General features: G+C 38.3%; 1 protein-coding gene across 1 annotated transcript; it reads left to right on the top strand.

Annotated features, from left to right (window-relative positions):
• The first annotated feature begins 11610 nt into the window (after positions 1-11610).
• Positions 11611-17063, top strand: LOC113774052. Its single transcript, XM_027318627.1, has 3 exons — positions 11611-12453; positions 15564-15709; positions 16499-17063. The coding sequence occupies exons 1-3, from the start codon at positions 11611-11613 to the stop codon at positions 17061-17063; spliced, it is 1554 nt and encodes a 517-aa protein (XP_027174428.1).
• Positions 17064-19254: the final 2191 nt, after the last annotated feature.

The raw sequence follows: 19254 nt of genomic DNA, 5'->3' as shown, positions 1-19254 counted from the left end.
CATAAGGGCACATAGGATCAATTAGATTCAAAATAAGGGATAGAGTGTACCTTCCTTGAGTTGATGCACTAATGAAATGAAATTACTTATTTTCCCTCCAAAAACAAGAAAAAGGTCAAGGCATCACTTTAATTAACAAAATAATCACAAGAAATGGAAATAAATATGAAATTGAATTACTCAAAGCATTCAAATAAACTAAACAACTCATATTCATCAAATTGAAACAAACAAGGACCCAATGGAATAAAGTAAAGAAGTTTGAGGGTCAAGTCATTATTACTACAAATATTAAGAGTCCCAAAAGCAAATAAATTAAAATTAAGGACTTGAAGCGAAACCTATGCAGATCAATCATAAAATTTACAAAAATAAATGAAAATCAATTTGCTAATTCAATCCACAAAATACCCAAAATTTCACTAAGAATCCAAATCAAAACTAAAATCTAAAAAAAAGTTCTTAAAACCATCAAATTCATCATAAAATTCATGAAGAATCTGCCCAAGGAAAAGTAACATGTTAAAGGGACAAAATTGATTAGTTTTCCATTTTTATGGGCCTTAGTAACATTAAGCTAAAATCTGGGGTCAAAACATGCAATTTCTGAAAATTCTTGCATGCATGCTACGAAGCTTTCTTATGCTTCTGCAACTTCAAGCCACAACTACTCCTGCAAGTTTTTGCAACTCTCAACTATTCGAGTCATTTGCACAACAACAAAGGAAGCTATAATATGGCATTCTAACAAGAAAAAGGTCTCAACACTCCAACGTAATGACCAAGAACATGCATGAAGCTACTCAAATTTAGCCAACGAAATTTCTAAAACAATAACGTGCAAAACAGAATAGAACATCAGTAATGAGAGAAAAAGGAGCAGCAAAACGAGAAAAACACGTATGACCCAAGATGACTATAGTAAACTTCACTGATTTGAGTATGGTAAGATCCCAGAAGCATGACAAACACAAGAAGAGAGACAGGAAGCATCAAAGCCTTAAACCTTTTAGGAAACAGACCCAAATAATGAAACAAACAAGATAACAAGAACCGTGGTTCATGTCCCTTCCCCTCCATGGATGAGAAAGAACTGATGATCCTTGTTGATAAGGTCCCAACAAGGAACTTTAGAACCCAACGTTAATTGTAAGTCACGAGCTTGGGTTGAGAGTATGACAAGAAGGCAAGAGAAATAACAAAGAAACTTTAAAATCTTCAGTTCCTTTTAAAATTCTGATCAAGAAAGAAAAATTATCCCAAAACTCACATTCAGACATTGAACTCATAGTGAGAGGAAATGGGAGAGACTATGCACATTCAGAATGAAAAATATATCCTGAGCTACTGACTTCAGCTAAAGTAACTAGCAAATACAAGTTGCTAACTTCAGCTGAATCGCAGCCCATTGCTGCAACAATCAAGTGCCATGTTGCAGCGGAATTCTACTCCAGATTAATACTTTACCTCATGGCACACATGCACACAGTATCCCCATCAAATGGCTAACAAATCAACACTCCAAACAAACAAAACATCAGCAACCAAAAGGAAGGAAAGGCTGTTCGCATGTACTGCTGCAACAAGCCGAGGACTTCATGCTTGTTGCAGCAAATTTTTACTCTTAAACTTCAGCCAAACACACTCTGAGCCCAAGCCATGGCATCAGCAAGTGTTGTACTTTTAACATAAAAACCTTAGATTCAAACACCCAAAAAGAGTCAAAACACAGGAGTATCCCAATCTGGAAATTTTGTTTCGCAACTTGTTTCGTTTAACTGAATAGACCAACTAAACAACACACTAATCACAGGCTTCACTCAAAACCAAAAGTTCAGCCAAATGACTAGCTAGCCATACTTTCTACCAGTCCAAAGGAACAGAGCATGAACAACAATACTTTCTGACACAAAATTTCAGATACAAATCACACAAAGTTGGAAACTTTCTTCATTTTCGTACTCATTTAGAGCATGTTTATGCGAAATCAGTCCCACGAAACCCCCCATTTACTACCCCAAACCCTCTAATGTTATGACATCCTAACATTGTTAAGATAATCCCCTACAAATCACTTATCAACCACCTATTAGCAACAACTGCCATGTGCGACAGAAAAGAAAATGCAATAAAGGCATAAAAACTTGCAATAAGTTCATACCCTAACATATCAATCACACAACTAGCTACCATACTAGAACTTCAATCTAAGCACAGATTTTAGGAAAAGAAAACAACATCAAATGGATTTTTGAGGGAGTAGGCAAAGCTTCGTATACCTAGACAGCAAAAGGAATCAGATTTGAGGGTGTTGTCCAACACAACGTGAAGACGATGGAGATGTATTCCAGCGGATGAAAGCAGCCACAGATGACACCAGCTTAAAGCTCTCTCTTTTCAACCTCACTACCCAGTTCTTGTTCCCTTCCCTTTCACTTGACTGTTTCCCGAAGCTTTCTTTTTTCTCTCTTTTCTGGTCAGTTTTCTCCTGTCTTCGCCCGTTCCTTTTCTCTCAGCCTCTCCTTCCTCACCGTCACTTTTTGCTCCTTTTTTCCTTTTTGTTTTGTTTCCCTTAGCTATGCAGCCGCCAATTCTTCCTCTCAACCCTTTACCCTTCTCTTAAACCCTCCTCATCCTTTTATACGGCACCCCAAAAACTAAACCCTCTCAACGATGGTTTAGATGAAGCCACCGGCATGTGGGGAACCATCTGATGGCCTCTGTTCCTCATGAAATTGAGGCTCAAGATAAAGGCCAGATGACCTGTACCAACACCATCTAACGAAGCTAAAAACGGGAGAAAAATGGAAGGAAAAAAAACTGAAAAAAAAATGCCGAGCCTTCTTGCTGCTTCGCTGCTTCGTACGAAGCTAAATGGAATGCTTGCACGCGCGCTGTTTCCCAGCTCTTCCCTTTTTTTTTTATAAACTAAGATTCAATTAAATTAAGTGAACAAACAGCATTAATTTATAATTGAAGCTAATTTGCAACAAAACCCATAATTGAATCTAAAAATTAAAGTATATATATATTTTTGTGTGAACAATTTTCTTTTTTCGACAAATTCTAATAAAATTAAGAGACTAATGAGCAAAAATCATTTAATAATCATCATTTAATCTATAAAAATAAGAATAATAAATAAAGTGAAATAATAAAATAAAAAAATAATAAAAAAATAATAATAAAGAAAAAAATGTCTAAAACAAAAACATTAGATTAATAAGTAAAACTAGATAATTATCAATAAAAAATTAAAATAAATGATAAATAAAGCTAAATTAAATTTTGGTGTCTACAAGCCCCATTATCATCCGATCACGTAGCCTAGCTTCGAGAGAAAGTGTAAACATGAGTACCCATCCAGAACCATCTAATAGGGCCACAACGACATCACCAACTGATTTGGCGAATCTGGGAGCTCAGTTGAGCGAAGTTCTAAACCGATTTAATGAGCTAAGCGTTGAAATGATGGCCCAACGGCGCGTAATCGATCAATTGGTAGCCGGTGGAACTAGCAGTGAACAACATGAGCCCTTACCCCCTGGCCAATCTGAACCGCAACCAATGTTCCTATCCTATACTCAAACTGCTGTTACTTCACAAGTCATAAACTCACCTGAAGAAGCCTTTACTTATCCCACTCATGGCCCACCACCTACTTATGCACCTCACATCCAAACTAACCCTCCACATGTCCAAATTCCCCAAAATTATCTGCCAATTACTATGAACATGCCATTCGAACCACAGGGACCACATTATTACTCCACCGCTGAGCCATTCACCCTAGATACTGCCGCTCAAGGGAAAGTTGAAGCTAGGGAGTCATCCGCGTTAGTGGATAAAAATTTGCTAAAGAGATTGGATCGGTTTGAGGAGTTCACAAGGAAAAGCCAAGGTTTGAGCAAGCAAGGAGGTCAAGACTACAACGAACTGTGCCTGTTTCCGGATATGCAATTGCCGGTGGGTTTCAAAGCATCCAAATTTACCAAGTACGACGGAACTGGCAATCCCAAGAGCCACCTTTGGATGTTTGCAAACAAACTAAGGAGACCAATAGATGATAAGAATCTGCCTGTGCGCTCATTTCCCGAGAGTCTAAAAGGCGATGCGTTGGATTGGTATTCCAACTTGAAGCCTCAGGATGGATTTGTCAACCACTTTTGTGAGGCAGTATAAGTATAACTGTGAGCTTGCTCCGATGAGGACCACATTGGAGTGGACTAAGAGGAAACCATCGGAGGACCACAAGACGTATGCGAAGAGGTGGAGGAAATTGGCCGCCAAAGTGGAGTCTCCCATGACAGAAAATGAGATCGTTCGCACGTTCATCAAAGCTCATGACCCGCCTTACTTTGAAGAGATTTTTCGAATGACTGGGTGTTCTTTTGCAGAGATTGTTAATAACTTGGAAGAGTATGATGAGTTTATGAGAGCAGGGAAAATTGTTAATGTTTCAGCTTTAAAGTCACAGTTGAAAGCCATGCAAAGCCAAAGTAGCAGTAGTAAGAAGTCTCAGTTTAAGAAGAAAGACGAAGAAGCTTCCTTTGTCTGGAATCAAGGCTCTTCTTCCCGGCCTAGATACCAACAAAATCTTGCCTACTCACCCCGTTACTTACACCAACCACGTCCCCGACTTGTTTACAATACCACCATCAATCACTCCCGTCCTCGACCAAATTACCCAAACACATCCTCAACACCATTTCACATTTCCCTACCAAACTTTCAAATTAGACCTCGCCCTCCTTTTAACCCAAGGCCTATTCCACCCCTTAACCCAAACTACCAATACCAACAAATCAGTGATACCCAAAATCTAACCCCATACCGAACCTTCACCAATCTAGGTCGGCCTGTTGACTAATTATATGAGCAATTGAAAACTGTTGGGAAGATTGGTACGGTACCTCCTAAGACCTATCCCAAGAGATTTTCCATTGGTTATGATCCTCAGTCATTTTGTGCTTATCATTCGGGAGCCCCTAGACATTCAACGGCCAATTGCTGGACGCTTAATGTGACAGCCCCACCTTCCCCTAAGGCGAACCAGAGGGGTTAGCGGACTGCCTGCCGAGCTCTCGCCAGGACTAACGGTGCAGTTTAGAGCGATCTATTGCGTTCCGGAACTTATAACGCGCGTAAACGAGTCAAAATGGCAAAATAACCCAAAATAAAAAAAATAAATCCGGAGTCGGTCATGAATAGTAACCGACCCGTCAGAATCCAACCAAATAGCAAGCAAACATTCACATCTTGAACTTTAGCAATTACAACCCAAAGTGGCATACAAAAGTTTTCAAAAGTTCATATATACACGGGTTGCCAAATTAAAAGTGAAAACGGCCCTAAAGATACATTTAGGGTTTCACTTCAAATACAATACAAAAGAGATATTCATCAAGTTCATTCGGCAACCATCTATCAAGATTCATTCCAAAAGAGTCATATTCCTGTAAGGAAAACAAAAGGAACGGTGTGAGCTAATTGCCCAGTGAGATTACTACTCAAGCAACCAAGTTCATAGATGCATCAAGCTTCTCAGTCCAATTCATCAAGAGTAAATAAAAACACACATCAATAATGAGGATAAAAGGATACGGGCGGCTCTCAAGAGCCCTTTTCCTCGTTGGCATTCTTGATCGGATCGCATTGACTCTCCGTCAATGTTTAAAAGTAACCAACCGTAGACTCCACTTTACTTCCGTTCCTTCCACCTAACATCCCCCTACCGGGCCCGAAATCCAAACACTTGCACTTTGGTATTACTCGAGTAAACCGGAATCAAGAGTCTCTCATACTACAAGATTCCATATAACACTTCCCCAAGGCACATTAATTGGCACGACCAAGCCCTCGCCGGCTCGATTCAATCAACTACCAATGGGGTTGAGCTCATTGATAATAATTGTAGTCGTTGGATACTCGTCCAAACGACACCAAGTCATGTACTTTCATTTCAAGTAACACTTCGTGTAACATTCCAATCACATGATAACAAGGATATAAGGCACATAGTGAGAGTGATAAAGTACACTTTCACTTCAAGCAATTAACATTCAAAGCACCAAGTTCAAGTATCACAGCCATATATTAACACACAAGTGAGTAGTACACTCACCAAGCTCGCAAATGTGGTTTCATGCACTTCCGTCAAAAGAACGTTGTGCACCAACGTCACGCCCTAAAACATGCAAACAAGTACAATGAGACTCGATAAAGAGTCATAAACCAATGCCAAATACAACCCCAATAGGGTTCCATAAGCATACAAACAAACGAGAGAGAAACCAGAAAAATGCGGAAATGCAATTAGCTTTGGCCCTGAAAAAAATAGTTTTTGACCTCTTTTTGCGTAATGGCACCAAAGGCACTATGATTACTGGATGAGGTGTGTACGATACACCGTTTTGAAGCTAAAAGAAAGGGATACAACATTACAGAAGGTCACTCAACAGTTTTGAGTGCAAAGGTCAAAATGCAAGATACTACATCAAAAACGAAAAACAAGATTCACAAACGCATTCTGGTTAACATATAACTCAGCTTCCTAAGTCCAAATCCAGAATTCCAAAACCATCTGGAGATTAAATAGGGATACATTTCATCAGAGAACTCACAACCCAATTCGGAAGCAATTCAGCCAAAACAAACAATGACAGGCGAATTCTTACATTCGGATAAAACCAGAACAGCAAGGGTAATTTCCAACTTTTATCATTCTACGCTACTCCGATTGACCTAAATTTTGTAGGTACCTCTAAAATGGCATTCCTCACAACTTTCATGTTTTAAACCAAGGCTAATTCGGCCTCTAACTAGGAGCTAAAAATTCGGGCAGAATGTTCCCTAACCAAAACCTAACTTTCCAAAATTTCTTCCAATTCTGCAATTGTTTGCAATTAACCACTTTTTCCACCTCTTAGAGTCATTATATACCATTTCCAATCAACATAGATAGCCACACAATCATGCTCATATTAAAACAGAAAAATCCCCAAAAATAATAAAACTTCATCACTTCAACCACAAATCAAGAAATAATCCATAAACTTGCATCTCATACTACCACTAAGCATGATTTAAGCATCAATTAAGGAAGGAAAGTGGTTCTTCTCAACTCACCTTAGAAACAAGAGAGAGAGGGCAATTGGTCACCTTAACTTTCCAAATAACTTCACACAACAACTCACAAACACTAATTGAAGAAGTTTTATTGAGAAATTGCAAGTTTCAATGGTTGGTTGGATGGATTTGAGCTAAATGGAAGCAAAACTTGAAGAGTTTCTTCCTTTCTTTTTGAGAGAAAGAGCCGGCCACAATGAAGAGCAAAATGGAGAAATTTTGGTTATTTTTTGATTTATTTAGTCAATTGGTAAGACCATGAATAGTGGTCTTAAAGGTAAACCCACTCAAATGGTGACACTGGTCACCTTTTATTAAATACTTACCTAACTTGTCTCTCTCATACCAATCCACTTAGCACCCTCTACTTATCTCTTAACACCCGGTAAATTAATTCCAGTATTCAAAACTTAATCTAGTTGGCCGAATTTTTCTGAACTTCTCGCACTAGTGGGTCCCACGTCCGGTATACGCTCTTAATTTCTCAAAATCTATTTGATACTAGAAAAATCATCTAAAAATTATATCTTCTCCTTAAAATTATCTCGAAATGTTTCTAATCACGAAAATGCAGAAAACAAGCCATGAAAAATCCTAAAACCTAGAAAATAACAAATTACGGGTTCTCACACTTAAGCATAAAATTCAAGATATGATTGAAGCCGGAGACATAGTTCTGAGAAGGAAGGATGAACAAAGGCCGAGTGTTTGCAACAATCCTCTTCCTACACACAAGGATACCGTGGGAGCTGTTACCATATAGAGGAAGAGATAGAGGAACCTACACAGTACATTGCAAACGAGGCCGAGATCATGGGGGTCATTGGAGAACCATTCATATTGGAGGAGAAAGCCTATGAAATCAAGGAAAATACTGATCCATTTATTCTGGAAGTGATACCTTTCGAATATGAACCTTCAGAGCTAATGGTACTTGAATTGCCTGAGCAAGCTCTCATTCTTAATCTACAAGAGGTCCCATGGAACTATAGCAAGCCTACACTATTAATTGGAGGAGAAGAAATACCGTAGCAAGAGGCATCTACCATCACTAGATCTGGGAGAATTGTAGGTGAACCCGTAGTTGATGAACCTGCAAAAGCAAAAGAAAGTGCTACGCCGACGAGACCAACTGTGACTGAAGAAGAGGCTTTTAATTTCCTTAAGATATTGAAGAAGAGCAAATACAAGGTGATTGAGCAATTGGACAAAATGCCTGCTCAAATTTCTACTTATGACTTCTGAACTTCATAGAGCGGCTTTACTCAAGGTGTTAAATGAGGCTCAAGTGCCTAAGAATATTCCAATTGATAAATTCACCAATATAGTTGAACATGTTTGGGCTTACAACCAGATTACTTTTTCTGACGAAGATTTAACTGCCGAGGGGATTGGACACAACAAAGCATTGTATATCTCAATCCACTGTAACGGAAAACTCTTGCCGAGAGTTCTGATAGATAATGGATCTGCTCTCAATATCTGTCTATGGAATACCTTGGTTAAGTTGAGAGTTTAAGAGGCTAAGCAGCGGCCGTATACCACCGTGGTGAGAGGATTTGATGGCGCAAAAAGAGAATCAATGGGAGAAGTGAATTTAGTGCTGAAAATCGGACCTGCCCAATTCCAAGTCATGTGCCAAGTCATGGATTTTTCAAGTGTTTATAATATTCTCCTTGGACGGCCTTGGATTCACACTTCGGGCGCTATACCATCTTCGCTCCATCAAATGTTACGATTTGTGGTGAATGGCCAATTGACCACAGTTTTTGCGGAGGACGATTGCACAATGATTGTTAATTCTGGACCAAATGATGGGGGTGGTAAAAAATCTCTGGTTTCTCCTCACCACGTGGCTAACATTGTCTCCGTAGGAAGGATATCTAAGGAGAAGCTAGTGGTGGGAATGAATTTGCCAAAAGCTAGTGTTATAATGGCCAAAGAAATGATTTGAGGAGGATATGAAATAGGCAGGGGTCTTGGGCATAACCTGCAAGGAATTCTAGAACCAATAGAAGTTCAAGCAAAGAAGGATACTTTTGAATTAGGGTTTCAACCTACTACCAAGGATAAGAAAGACATGATGAATCGCAAAAAGGCGAAGAAGGAAGGGAAGCAACTTATCATGAGTATCCCACCGTTGTATTGTATTTTTCCTTACCCATCAGAGGTGATTAGAGCTGAAGTGGACTCGATCAAGGAAGTGGATGTTGGATTGTCTGAGCTATTTGTGGGGGTCGCCTCTGAGAGGGAGCCATTGGATGACCCAGAATTTCCAGAGGTGCCTATCAAAGCAATGAAGAATTGGACCAGTGATTTCCTTCCCTCTCGAAAGGAATTTCGGTAAATCTGGGGAATTGCCTTTGGTCGCCATGAAAGAAATTATTTATCTTTTGTCTTTCAGTTTTGTAAATAGTTTTCAATCAAATGTTTTTCAATGTAAGTCTTATGTTAAATTTCTTGTTAAGTTGCATGTTATGATGTTATCCTTCACTTTGAAATTCAATGAAATGCACAGTGTTTATTTCCCAACTTGATTTACTTATGCATTGTTGTGTCCATTTTATTCTTTTTCAAATGGCCAAAAATAAAACACATTGACCCTTTCGATATCACTATTCTGGAATTTAATGATTGCAATCTCGATATCTCTCACGAATTTGAAATTTTGGAATCAGAAATTCAAGATAAGAGCGATAACGAGGAAGAATCCGATTCTTTATTAAAGAATCTTGAACAATATGAAGAGAAATCCAAACCGAACTTAGAATAAACAGAAGTTGTTAATATTGGCACTGAGACTGAGGTTAAGGAGATAAAAATTAGCATTCATTTGAATAAGAAACAGAGAAAAGAGATGATTGAGTTTTTGACCATGTTTCAAGATGTGTTTGCCTGGTCCTAAGATGATATGCCTGGAATTTCAACAGACATAGTGGTCCATCGATTGCCAACTGATCCAAATTTCCACGCAAAAACCTTACAAGTTTAAGCCAGATATGAGTCTCAAAATCAAGAAACAAATCAAAAAACAGCTCAATGCTAAAATCATCATGGTGTCTCATTATCCCATTTGGCTTTCAAATCCTGTACCTGTCCCGAAGAAAAGTGGAGAAGTGTGAGTCTGTGTTGATTACATAGATCTTAATAAAACAAGTTCGAAAGATGATTTTTCGTTGCCAAACATCCATATTCTTCTAGACAATACCGCAGGACATGAGATCGAATCATTTGCTAACTGTTTTGCCGGGTATCACCAGATCTTAATGGCCGAGAAAGATAGAGAAAAAACTGCTTTTATCATGCCGTGGGGAACATTTTGCTACCGAGTAATGCCATTTGAATTGACAAATGTCGGAGCCACTTATCAAAGGACCATGACCACCCTGTTCCATGATATGATTCATAAAGAGATGGAGGTTTATGTGGACGACATCATTATCAAATCCAAGAGAGCGGAGGATCATTTGATTGATTTGGAAAGGTTATTTGAAAGATTAAGGACATATGATTTGAAACTAAACCCTGCAAAGTGTGCATTCGGGGCCCCTGCCGAAAAGTTATTGGGATTCATTGTCAGTAAGAAGGGTATAGAGATAGACCCGACAAAGATTAAAGCCATTCGTGAAATGCCAGTGCCAAAAACGCAAAAGGACATGAAGAGTTTTTTAGGAAAGATTAACTTTATTGGGAGATTCATCGCCTAGTTGACCCATACATGTGAGCCCTTGTTCAAATTGTTAAAGAAGAATGTGCCATTGCATTGGAGTGAAGAGTGCCAGCAGGCGTTTGATAAGATTAAGGACTACTTGTTGCACCCTCCAGTCTTAGTGCCACCTAAGCCAGGGAGGCCTTTGATTATGTACTTATCCGTGCTCGATGAAGCTGTGAGAAGTATCTTGGGGCAGCATGACAGTTCTGGGAAAAGGGAGCAAGCCATTTATTATCTTAGCAAGAAGTTCACATCTTACGAGGCAAAATATACATTTCTTGAAAAGAGTTGTTGTGCATTGGCCTGGACAGCTCAGAAGCTGAAGCATTATTTGCTTAGTCACACCACTTACCTTATTTCTCGGTCAGACCCTTTGAAGTATTTATTGGAGAAACTGATGCCAACTGGACGCATGGCTAAATGGCAAATAATCCTTTCTGAGTTTGACATCATTTATACCACGCAAAAGGCCATCAAGGGCCAGGCAATTGCGGATCACTTGGCTGAAAACCCAAGGAAGAATGATTATCAACCACTTCATACTTATTTTCCAGATGAGGAGGTCCTATTCATTGGTACAGAAGAAGACATGAATGAAAAATGCTCTGAATGGAGGCTATTCTTTGATGGCCCTTCAAATTCCTTTGGAGCTGGTATTCGAGCTGTTCTAGTATCGCCTGAAGGGAAGCATTATTTTGGTTCCGCTAAACTACGATTTTTTTTGTACTAACAGTATGGCTGAATATTAAACTTGCATTTTTGGGCAAAAAATGCCTTTGGAAATGGAAATTAAGGATTTAATAGTGTTCAGTGATTCCGATTTGCTTATACATCAGACTCTCAAAGAGTGGATCACCCGGGATTCAAAAATTTTGCCCTATCACTATAGTTTATTGGATTTGACGAACAAATGTAGAAGTTTGGAGTTCAGGCATATTCCACGTGCTAGAAATGTCTTTGCCGATGCTTTGGCCACTTTATCTTCAATGATTCAACATCTAGACGAGTTGGTGATCGAATCTATCCAGATTCATTTGCAAGAAAAACCTGCTCATTGCCTAGTTGTGGAAAAATCTCCTGATGGCCGTCCCTGGTACAACGATAGTAAGGAATTTCTCAAAACAGGGTCCTACCCTCTTGGGGCCGATACGACTGCCAAAAGTTTCTTGCGCAAATTATCTTCCAAATTTTTCTTGAATGGAGAGGTGGTATACAAATGGACGTCAGATTTGGGCCTTCTGAGGTGTGTTGATGAAGTTGAAGCAGAATATTTGATGAAAGAAGTACATAGCGGTGTATGCGGATCACATATTAATGGCCATTTATTAGCAAAGAAGATCATGAGGACCGGATATTTTTGGCTTGCTATGGAGCATGATTGTGTAGTTTTTGTTAGGAAATGCATCAAATGTCAATTGCATGGAGATGTTATGCGCACTCCCCCTACAGAATTACACAGTATGACTGCTCCCTGGCCATATTCAATGTGGGGTATGGATGTAATTGGAGCCATTGACCCTCTCGCTTCAAATGGGCATCGGTTTATTTTGGTGGCAATTGAATACTTTACTAAGTGGGTCGAATCTGAGTCTTACAAGCATGTGACTAAGAAGGTTGTCGCGCCCCATTTTTTAAACAAAATGAAAATCAATTGTTTTGTAGAAAAATGAATTTTTGGTTTTATCTTTGAGTGAAAAAAAAATGATTTTTTTTTTACTTAAAAAGAAAATGAAAAACGTGGGTCTAAATGGGACTTGAAAATGCGACGTTTTGACCCAAATTATACTTTAAAAAGGGTTTTTGAACAAAAATCGGAGTCGCCACTTGATATAGAGTTGAGGTGTACCAAGTCACCGAAAATGAATTTTTTAAAGGAAAAAAGTAGAAAAAACCCCTTTTAAACGACTCCTAGTCTACGTAAATCAAAGAAAAAGATTCGGGAGTCACATTTGAAGAAAGGGAAGGCAAGGATAAGAATCCAAGGCACCCTTTCAACCCAACCAAGGCTAGTTGCGCGATTTAGTCAAAGATTTTCTTATTTTAACCTAAAGATTTATCACATTTGGACGTACTATATGAATGCAAACCCTATACCTAGAAGGGTGTCGGGGGGTCGAAATGTATCTTCAAAGCTTATTTGGTACCAATCACATTAATTGTGACGCCCAATGAAGACTCTTTGAAGAAGTCACGAATAATGCAAAAAAAATATGAGACTCTAAGAAAAGAAAAGGAATAAAATAATTATACATGTCTTAAAGGAGTGCATCATGTTGGGTGCGGGGGACTAATATTCGTGACTCAATGTTCCCTTTGATAGATGGAATACGAGCGTGCTAAGGCTAGAAAGCCAAACTCGTCCATATCCCATATTCGAGGGGTTATTCCCAAATCTAATCAAACAAATGTATTAACCTAGTTCTAATGCTTATATGAAATGCAAGTCTAATGTCATGTTTCCATACAAAGGGGTGAAGAATATACATATACAGGGGAAATATGGAATAGAGGATATAAATAGAAAGTAATATGGGGTAAAAAAAAGTGTATATATAAGAAAAGTGTCATGCAACATGGAAAAGACCCTAAAAAATGAAAACATGCATGAGATGAAATGATTTTATCACACAATCATGATCTAACGTGCGGAAGTCCTAAGGGTCTAGCGTTGGACTAGCCCATGTCTATGAATTCTCACTAGCATTGGACTAGTGGAAAATCGAAGCAACAGGCCACAACTAGCGTTGGACTAACGTGGATTCGAGAAATGGACCACTACTAGCGTTGGACTAGCGTGGTGACGTCACACGTTCATTACAGTCAAATAAATCATGTAGAGCATAATAAAACAAATAAACACATAAATCACATATAGCACATAACACATAAGCATGGTATCTAGATGCAAGACCCTAAGAAAGCGGTAACACATAACACGTAAGCATGCAAACCACACAAAACAAAAATAAAACCAATAAGCCCTAACTATTACATTCGGGGAGCCTTACTACAATCTAAGGGGGGAAGTGAGAATAAATAATTAAAAAAAATACCTAACTATTACAAATTTGGCATTCCAGTACCTTTCAAATGATCAAAATCGAACTAAAAACAAATATACAAAACTAGAACCAATAAAGCAAATAAATGAAATAAATACTAAAAGAACATTCAAGAGGCATGCAATTAAACACGTAAAGTCACATAAAGCACGTAGGGTCAAATAAAGTCAAGAACAAGAGATAGAGTATACCTCCCTGGAATTGGGGCTCTAATGAAGTGAAATCTCTTATTTACCCTCCAAAATAAAAGAAAGGGTCAAGGCACCGCTTTAATTCACAAATAACCATGAAATTGAAAATAAACATGAAATCGGATCAATTAAATCATGTAAACAACCCACATTTAAAAGTTAAAAGAAGAAGAAATTTAATTGCAAGAATTAACAAAGTTTTGGGGTCAAAATTAAAGAAAAATAAAGTTTAGGGACCTATTTGCAATTAAATTAGGGACCCAATTGAAAGCATTGAAAGTTTGTAGGGCCATAGTGAAATTAAAGGAAAGTACAGGGACTGATCTGCAAATTCATTCTCTGGTTTCTTAATGGGTTATTTTATTTATTTGTTTGGGCCAAAAATTATCTTAAGCCCAACAAAGAAATCCGAGAAAACAGATGGGCTGGTCCGTGAATCGGTCCAACCAAAACCCCCGGGGTTTGTCTCCCAAGCCCAAATCGAAAGCCTTAAAAAAACAGACTAACCCATCTTTTATTACTCCAGCCCAACCAAATAATGCCAAGGCTCTGGCTATCCAAGCCATATCAAAATCCAACCAAAAGGAATCAAAAACCCATTTATTAGACCCAAACAAACATAATTCTTAAACCAAACTTTATCTTCTTACAAAAACCCACCAAAATTATCTTACCCGTAAATAATCTTACCCAAAAAGTCACATATCACATAAAACATGTAAAAAGTGGATTAAACTTAAAAAGACGAAATAGGTTAGATTATTCCAATTTTTGGGCCATAACAGAATAATGGGGAACTTGGGGTGTTCAGATACAACAAAATAGGGACATAATTGAACAAGATTTGGAAGTTACGCAGGCTTTAATGTGATTTCACCAAAGGTCTGGGGTCAATTGCAAAATTTTCAGAAATTTATTCATTCAGGCTCACAGAAGCTTTCTTCCTCTTATGCAAATGAACGTGAAACGCTTCTGCAACTTCTGATGCTTCAACATTCCATTAGCTTCGCATGGCAAAACGTACTAAAACTTTGTAAGATGCGAAAATGATAAAACGGGAAAAACTTAGAAAAATCATTCAGCTTCTTCCCCCTTCCCAACTGGTGGAACGCACAGGTTCTGGCCAGCCTTGGACTGGCCAGATTTCCTCTTGAACGTAAACAGAAAACGCACAAGCTTGATTCTTTTGGTTTGAAATTTCGTTTGGGCATTTCATCAAACAGTAAATGGGCATTAAAATTTTCTCGGTTCTTTGCTCCATCGGTGTTATAATCAGCCCAAAATTATCAACAACAAAAAGAATTCTAGCCCAGTCAACATACAAAGCATGTGTATTCAAAGAAATATGAACAATCAGCATAAAATTGAAACAAAAATGCTCACAGCAAACCACGGTAGACATGCTCTAAAAGCTTCCAAAGCTTATGCTTAAATGAAGACTGAAATATAAACGAAGTAATTACCTTACAGTGGCCTCTCACAGTGGCAATTCACGGGTGGCAGCGGCGGATTCCGGTGGCTCCGTTCCTTGCTCTGTTTGTATCGCAGCTTTGCGCCTCTGCTTTGGTTTCCTTTAGCTCCTCCGTCGAAGACCCTCTGCTTTTTGCTTTTGCTCCGTTTTTCTTTTCAATTCCCTGGCTCTCCAACCTCTCCTCACTTCCCCTTCGATTTTTCCGTCGCTCTCCTTCCTCTGTTTTTTTGTTCCTAAGCTCTGTCTGTCCGCCGCCCTCCTTGCCAATTTTCCAGATTTTTCCTTTTTCTTGCTCTTCCTTCCTCTGCTCTCAGACCGCCGTGCCTCTTACTTTCCTCTGCCCTCGACCGTCCTTTTTTCTTTTTTCCTTTTCTCTGTTTTCTTTTAGTTGCTTCGCCTGCCGAAGCTCCCTCTCGGTTCTTCCTTGTTCTCTATTTCTTACTCTCCGCTGTTGTCCCCTTATTCTCCCTGAAGCCGCCTTTCTTTTCCTCCTCTCAAGCTCTCATTTTTCTGTTTTCCTCCGCCGCCTCACCTTTCTTTTCCAGCCGAGCCTTTTTTTTTTCATCCGACCCCCAAACCCCTCTTCAATTTCTGCCCCTTTTTCTTATTTGCTTGCTCGATAGTTTTTTTTTTCCTTCTAATCTTGTGCGCCGCCCCTTCTTTTGTAGCTTGCCCTTAAAAAACTAACCCTAAAATGAAAAGCCAAGATCTCATCCTCAAAATAGGTCCATGTGTCTTATTCTTGTCCCTTTGATTGACTTTTTTTTCTTTTTTTTCAAAAATTTTATGCTAAAATGTCTAAAAATGAGATTAGTAAAACAAAAAAAATAATATAAATAATAAGTATCGATAAAAATTAAAAATAAAGCCAAAATTTGGTGTCTACAAAGGTGGTGACGGATTTTCTAAGGAAACACATCATTTGTCGTTTCAGAGTGCCAGAGATATTAATCACTGACAATGCTAAGAATCTCAACAATGATATGGTGGATAGATTGTGCGAACAGTTCAAAATCAAGCATCAGAACTCCTCTATTTATAGGCCACAAATGAATGGAGCAGTAGAGGCCGCAAATAAGAACTTGAAGAAAATAATCCGTAAGATGACTGAGAGACACCGTGATTGGCACGAGAAACTCCCTTATGCATTAATGGCATATAGAACTGCTATTTGGACTTCTACTGGGGCAACTCCCTTCAATCTCATGTACAGAATGGAAGCAGTTTTGCCAGCCGAGGTCGAAATCCCTTCTTTACGCATTTTAATGGAGGCCAAACTGGATGAGGCTGATTGGATTAAACAACGTCATGAGCAATTGTCTTTAATTGATGAAAAGAGGTTAAATGCCATTTGTCATGGTCAATGTTATCAAAAAAGGGTAGCCCGTGCTTACAATAAGAAGGTCAGGCCACGGATATTCACAGAAGGAGATAAAGTGTTGAAACACATTTTGCCAGTACAAGAGGAAGCTAAAGGGAAATTTGCACCAAATTGGTAAGGCCCTTTTATTGTCCAGAAAATTTTGCCCGGTGGAGTGCTCATTCTCACAGAAATGGATGGGCAAGTGTTCCCTCAACCGATCAATTCGGATATGTGTAAGAAATTTTTCATATGATAAATGGAATTTTCCTTTTAGGGTTAATGTAAAGAATGGAATGAAAAGTCTGGCCTTCTTCCTTTCCAATCAAACATTCTATCCCTAGTTATCCCTTTTTGAGCCTTCAGAGCAAATTATTTTATTTGGCAACCCCTGAGAATCGCAAACCCTACACTGGGGCAAGTCTTGAGTTAAAAAGAAAAAAGAGAGGTTTCAAAAGGTAAAAGTGATGGAGAAACAAAATGAAGAGAAAATTAAAGAAGAAAATTTCGATTGAGAATAAATTGGGGCAATTATTAGTAGGGTTAATTTGAAGATGTGATCTCAGGAAATCTAAACATTCATAAATCTGCCTTCGAGTCTTAACCTTTTTCTTAACACCTCACCAGACCCCATTACAAAAACCAAAAGTCCTGACTTCTATTCTTTATATTGCCTTTTTAGGACAATTTCTAATTAAATGGCACATGATGTCAAAGATACCTTCACCTGTTTTGCAAGGGAAGGGTTGTTATACTGATGCCATTATTTCTTAAAACACATTTCTGAATTAATATGGGCGGTAGACAAGATTTGTTTATTAGGTGAAAACCCGTAAGGGCACCTTTGAAAAAAGAGAAAAAGGAAAAAAAGAAAAGAAAGGAAAAAAAAGAAGAAAGAAAAAAGGAGAAAAAAAGAAAAAAAAACAAAATAAAAGGGGCGGGGGCAACCTTAGTGAAAACCCGAAAGGGCACTGAGGTAGGTTTTTATAAGGAAAAGTGAACTTGGATCTGAAGTGCTGGTGACTTAGTTCATTGGAAATTCTCCTCACATTGTGGTTTTGTTGTCAAGCATTGAACTCCGGAAGGATGATATCCAAAGGGTCAAAAGTGACATTTAGTCCGAGAACCAAAGTGTTCAGTTTATCAAGCACAAACCTTCGAATTTGAATGTACATGTTTATTTGTTTGAAATGATTTTTCGTGCAATAAAAGTATATAGTTGTGATTATATTATTAAAATTTTCATTATTATGTGAAATTAGAATGTTTTTCCATGTGTTTCATGGTCCTATTTGTCTCTTTCGTTCTATCAAACAGCAATCCCTATGATTTATCGAAAGTAAATGGATACTAAATGACATGCTGGTTTAAGTATGAGAAATTATGGAATCTTGATATTGTTCGCAGGGCAAGGTTGAAGTACTCGCTACGTCAAATAAGAAGTCCAAATACTCATGTTTATACATTTCTTTAAAAAGGGGGTTGATCGGATGATGATGGCATATCTATCATTGTGTCTTTTCTTGCAAGTCCGACAGTCCAATAGCATTACACTGGGGCAATTTTAGAAGAAATTGTTTGTCTCTCTTCTCAAAATTCTACAAAAGCTTTTATGCAAATCGACCAAATCAAACGGCAGGCTCGGGTTTCATCCTACTGACCAAGTGAAGGCAGACTCGGGTATTCATTCCACTGACCTAATTACGGCAGGCTCGGGTTCCATCCCACTGACCAAATCAAACGGCAGGCTCGGGTATTCATCCCACTGACCTAGTTACGGCAGGCTTGGGTCCTATCCCACTGACCAAATGAAGGCGGGCTGAGGTATTCATCCCACTGACCAAATCAAAAGGCAGGCTCGGGTATTTATCCCACTGACCAAATGAAAGTAGGCTCGGGTATTCATCCCACTGATCAAATGAAGATTCGGGTTTTCACCCTACTAATTTTCTTGTGCTTACATATTCCGACTCACGACAGAATGAATAACTGGAGGTAAGTATTTGGTATCTACGTTTTTTTCTCGAGTTTCTTCTTTGAAACTCAGACAAAGAGGGGCAAGTTGTAGATACCAAATTTTAATTTAGCTTTATTTATCATTTTTTTTAGTTTTTATCGATAATTATCTAGTTTTACTTATTAATCTCATGGTTCTTGTTTCTGGATTTTTTTAGCATTTTAGATGCCAAATCTTTTTTAATTTAGCTTTATTTGTTATTATTTTCATTTTTATTGATTAAATGTATTTATTATTCCTTTCTTGCTTAATTTGTCGGTTAATTTTTATTTTAAGACATTTTAGCATTAAAATTTGTCGAAAAAAAGAAAAT

This window comes from Coffea eugenioides, chromosome 6 (genome assembly GCF_003713205.1).
Source record: "Coffea eugenioides isolate CCC68of chromosome 6, Ceug_1.0, whole genome shotgun sequence".
NCBI lineage: Eukaryota > Viridiplantae > Streptophyta > Magnoliopsida > Gentianales > Rubiaceae > Coffea > Coffea eugenioides.
The sequence above is the reverse complement of the archived record's forward strand: the minus strand, read 5'-3'. Positions and strand labels throughout refer to the sequence as shown.

Bases quoted from the DNA above. Each gene is read 5' to 3' on its own strand.
- LOC113774052 (XM_027318627.1), top strand. From the start codon at position 11,611: ATGCCTTTGGAAATGGAAATTAAGGATTTAATAGTGTTCAGTGATTCC. The intron at 12,454-15,563 runs GTTGTCGCGCCC...ATTACCTTACAG, and splicing joins ACAAGCATGTGACTAAGAAG to TGGCCTCTCACAGTGGCAAT. The intron at 15,710-16,498 runs GTTTTTCTTTTC...TTGTCGTTTCAG, and splicing joins CTGCTTTTTGCTTTTGCTCC to AGTGCCAGAGATATTAATCA.